Genomic DNA, 4,920 nt, shown 5'->3' with positions numbered 1-4,920 from the left:
TGCTCCTCTCTCTCCTCCCAGATTTTTCCTCCTATTTATTCTTTCTGCTTCCAGCCCTGCCTACCCTTTCTCCTGCCTGCCATGCTATTGGCCTTTTAGCTCTTTATTAGACCAATCAGATATTTTAGACAGGCACAATAACACAGTTTCACAGTTAAACAAATGCAACATAAAAGAATACAGCACATTGTTGCATCATTAAACAAATATTCCACAACCTAACAAATGGAACACATCCTCAGCTAATATTCTACAACAAGACAGAGCCTGACTCTGTAGCACAGACTTGTCTCAAATTCACAGCAATCCTCCTGCCTCAGTCTCCCCAGTGTTGTGATTACAGGCGTGCACCACCACATCCAAGCTTCATCTTATTATTAATCCACAAAAGGGCGAATCAAGCTTGAGTGGAGCAGTGGACAGGTTTCAAACAAAGGGAGGAGGCAGGGCATTGGGTTCCTGGAGCTGTAGCTATAGCATGGGGACTGGGATTAAACTTGGCTCCTCTGGGAGACCTCATCTGAGCTAAGCCATCTCTCCAGCCCAAGAAGGACAATTTTAAGCTTTACTGTGACAACAATGGTGAGCCAGGATGGGTTGTAGGGGCCATCCAGAGTCGAGAGTTCTGGTGCTTGGTGCAGAGGATGGACAGGAGGTGGTGGCAGTGGTGATGATGCTCCATGCGGTCAGTTGTAGCAGGTCAGAGCAATTAGCTGGTGTGGTTTTGAGGAGTAAGGAGAAGTTGGGGAGAGCATGGATGTGGTGGTTTGAATGAAACTAACCCCCCACAAACTCATAGGGAGTGGCACTATTGGAGGTGTGGCCCTGTTGGAGGAGGTGTGGCCTTGTTGAAGGAAGTATCTCACAGGAAGTGGGCTTTGAGGTATCCTAAGCTAAAGCCAGGCCTAATGTTACTGTCTCTTTCTGCTACCTGCATAGTCAGATATAGAACTCTCAGCTACCTCTCCAGCACCATGTCTGCCTGGTGGTGCCATGCTTCCTGGTGTAATGATAATGGACTAAACCTCTGAACTCTAAACCAGACCCAATTAAATGTTTTCCTTTATAAGAGTTGTCACGGTCATGGAGTCTCTTCACAGCAATAGACATCCAAAGACAATGGATGTGTAGTAACTAAAAGCTATCTAGAAAGAACAGACATTTGAAGGCTGCGGGACTCTAAACTCGTCCTGAGCATCCCGAGTAACAGTGTGAAGTCATTTTCCTCCCACAAAGGCAGGGTCTTTGGGACACAGCTGAGGTGGCACGTGTTGCAGACTGGGAGCACTGATGGGGTGAGGGATGATTTGTGACTGCTGTCCCCAGAGGAGGATTCCAATTAATCCTTTCCTACTCTGAGGCTCAGAGCTGGGTGCTGAGGAAGAAGACCCTGGGGTGTCTAGTTCCAGGACAGAGCCCTCCTCATAGCACCAGCCTGGTCCTGGAGGGCTTGTTAGCACCTGAAGAGCCCCCGGGACAGCATCCCCAGGGACCCCAGAATAGGAGAATGTGTATCTCAGCCCCTCCCTTCTTAGGCAGACAGGGATGCGAGAGCCTATCCTGGCCATGGTGAGTTACATTCTGGCTGCAGAAGTCACCTGCCCAGCCCCACCTTCGGGTGAGACCTAAAAATGAGTGGAGGGAGGGAAATTGTTTGGATTGCCTGAACAATGACAGCCTTCCATGGAGCTTGTGTCAAAGGTGTTTAACTCCAGTTTTGAGCTGAGTTTGTGGTGTCCGGGAAATCTTTAATGTTCTCAGAAGGGAACTAGAGGAGCCCCCTCCAGCTCTGAACTTTGTGGACACAGAACCCTGGTGCACAGGTGGTGGTGAGACAAGGAGATGAGTGGGCTTGAGTGTGTGGGGCTACCTGCTCATGCAACCCAGAGCTTCCTGGGCACACAGACACACACATTCAGAATCTTATAGAGTGAGCGCCAGAAGCAGCAGGGGCAGGGAGCTCCAGCCTTATGGTTTCCTGATGAGAAGAAATAGAAGGAGGGGACCAGACCTTGTCACTGGCATTGCTGGCTCTCTGCCCTCCCACACTACTCAGGAAAGACCCTGAGTCTTTGGCTGTCTCAGTGGGAATAACACTGTCTTGTCCCTGAACTCAGCACCCACAGGTAAGCCCTGAAGGCAAATGCTGTTCTGGGACCTTCAGTGGGCATAGATTTCATGGGCTCCAAGTGAGCAGGTGATTACTTCTGGTCCCATCAAGTGACTCCTTGGAACAGGCAGGCTCTCCATCTAAGCGGACAGGGAACTGAACAGGTTCAGGAAAAATCCAACCCCAGATCCTCTGCTATTGCAGAGTAGGGTCCAGTCACAGGAGGTTTTTTTTTTTTTTTTGTTTTTTGGTTTTTTTTTTCCTGCAGCTTTTTCGGTTGGAGACCTGGTTCCAGCATTACTTGACAGATTTCACTGTTAACTGTGAGTTCATAGGACTCATTTCTGAGTTCACAGATGAGGCTTAGAAGGGACACCAGCTGCAGCTGTCTCACTATGCCCAATCTCAGCAACTGTGTTTCTCACCCACCAGACAAGCCTCCTTCCGAGGACCTTCATTGCATGCTGATTTGGGGTACCAGAAGGCATTAGAAGAGGCCTGGGTAGTCCTGAATTTTTGCTTCCTCTGGGCCAAACTTTTTTAGTTGTCAAAATGGTGGTAACTTGAGTTCTGTGTTTGAGTCTGGCTTACCAGCTCACCATGAAGATGCATCTTAACGAAAGGCCTTAGAATACTGATAGTCTGGCCACAGACAGGACTTCCTGTTCTTCTTGGTCTTTGGGTTAAGACCTTGGTCACAGCACTATCCTTCCACTGTGAGTTCATAGGATGAGGCTCAAAGGGAAACAGCCTGCTTCCCAGGAGTCATCTTGACCCTTGCAAGGGACATTGAAACCCAGAGTTACTAGGCTTAGGAGCTGCAGCTCACCGTTCCCGATGTTCCTGTCTATCAGAACACACAATTTCTGCTCTAGGTAATAGTCATTGTTTCCTAGGTAACGACTCTCCCATCTGTGAGGTGAGCAAGCAAGGCTTGACATACTGTGCTAAATTCACTCCTATGCTGAGTACATGGCGAGGGAAGTTCTCTTTCTAAGATTTCCCTTTAAGCTAGATACCTAGAAGGGTGTCTGGGAGGAGCCAGCGGGAACACACAGATCTTTCCTCTATAGCATGGTTCTCAATCTTCCTAATGCTGCAACCTTTTAATGCAGTTCCTCATGTTGTGGTGACTTCCAACCATAAAATTACTTCATTGCTATGTCATACCTAATTTTGCCAATGATATGAATCATAAGTATCTGATATGTAGGGTATCTGATAAATGGTTGGTTGACCTCAAAGTGGTCACAACCCACAACTGCTCTATAAGATAACCATCGGTTGGTAGTCTGTCAGATAGCTCTGAGCTTGGTCCCAAGAGCCATACTCTCAGAAGCAGAGAGGTGTATGCAGCTCTAGCATTTGGTGGTTAGGAAGACTGCAAGTTCTAGGCCAGCCTGGACAACATAGTGAGAACCTTTTTTAAAAGAAGCTATCACCTCACTTGGATATTTTGGTTTCTCTTTTGTTTTCAAATATCTTCTTTCTGATCTTTCTGATGAGTTGGTCTCATGATTTGATGGTTAAGGCCTGTGCTTGAGTAGTTCCCACCTTTGATTAGATGCTGGATCGGCTGAAAAGCTTAACTGCAATACCTTTTTTCTTTTTTTCAGGTATTATTATTATTATTATTAAAAATTTTCACCTCCTCCCCTCCTTCAATTTCCCCCCTCCCTCCATTCCCACTCCTCCTCCCTCTCCAGTCCAAAGAACATTCAAGGTTCCTTACCCTGTGGAAAGTCCAAGGTCCCCCCCCCCAACATCCATTTCTAGGAAGGTGAACACCTAAACAAACTAGGTTCTCCCAAAGCCAGTACATTCAGTAGAATCAAAACCCAGTACCATTGTCCTTGGCTTCTCAGTCAGCCCTCCTTTTCAGTCACGTTCAGAGAGTCCGGTTTGATCACATGCTCCATCAGTCCCAGTCCAGCTGGCTTTGGTGACTGCAATGCCTTTTGAAGAGATTTTTTATTTTATCTGTATAAATGTTTGCCTGCATGCACATGAACCATGTGCCTGCAGCTGCTTGCACAGGTTGGAAAGGATGTTACATTCCCTAGAATTGGAGTTTGCAGACTTGTGGTTGTGAGCTACCATGTGGGTGCTGGGACTTTGAATCCAGGTTCTCTGAACCTAGGAGTGGAAATGCTGGGTTATGAAAACTGTGAAGTTAGCTTCGAAGGTCTAGCTTTCTTGTTTTACTTGCATTAATTTCTCATGGGATTGAGCTTTCTTCCTTATCGATATTGGAAATTTGCGCTTTCTGTTTTGTCTTGTTTCTTAAAGTTCTCTTGAGAGTTAGAATGTCATTGTTAGTCTCTGGAAGGAGGGACCCAGGCACTGGTAGTGACCTATTTTCTCCTTCCTTCCTTCCTTCCTTCCTTCCTTCCTTCCTTCCTTCCTTCCTTCCTTCCTTCCTTCCTTGTAATGCAGGGTCTCACTATGTAGCTCTCGCTGACCTAGAACTCACTATGTAGACCAGACTGGCATCAAACTCACAGAAATCCACCTGCTTCTGTCTCCCGAGTGTTGGGATTAAAGGCGTGTACCACTAAACCTGGCCATTTTCATCATAGCTGCTCACCACAAGGGGTGAAAAAATCCATACAGGCAAGTGTTAGCCTTGAGCTTGCATCCCATTGTGGACAGTGCTCCACAGGATCCCAATATTCCTTGCTTAGGTGACTCCCATCACTAGCAGGGCCTGAGAATACACATATCCGTGGGTCCACACAGACACGTGGGTCACACACGTCTCTGACACAGACTGGTGAATGCTCCTGGGTGTGGTGCAGCATGGCTGCTGT

At 47.2% G+C, this 4,920-nt stretch overlaps 1 protein-coding gene across 1 annotated transcript in view; it reads left to right on the top strand.

Annotated features, from left to right (window-relative positions):
- The first annotated feature begins 1,545 nt into the window (after nucleotides 1-1,545).
- Nucleotides 1,546-4,920, top strand: part of LOC148121811 (olfactory receptor 10T2-like) — a 9,228-nt gene continuing 5,853 nt past the window's right edge. The window contains exon 1 of the mRNA XM_087907555.1: nucleotides 1,546-1,569. Coding sequence (XP_087763681.1) covers nucleotides 1,546-1,569 — 24 coding nt within the window. The remainder of the gene's footprint in view (nucleotides 1,570-4,920) is intronic.

Source organism: Myodes glareolus, chromosome 6, assembly GCF_982192425.1.
Source record: "Myodes glareolus chromosome 6, mMyoGla1.1, whole genome shotgun sequence".
NCBI classification, from domain to species: Eukaryota; Metazoa; Chordata; class Mammalia; order Rodentia; family Cricetidae; genus Myodes; species Myodes glareolus.
Note: the sequence above shows the minus strand (reverse complement) of the source record. Positions and strands in the feature narration are given on the sequence as shown.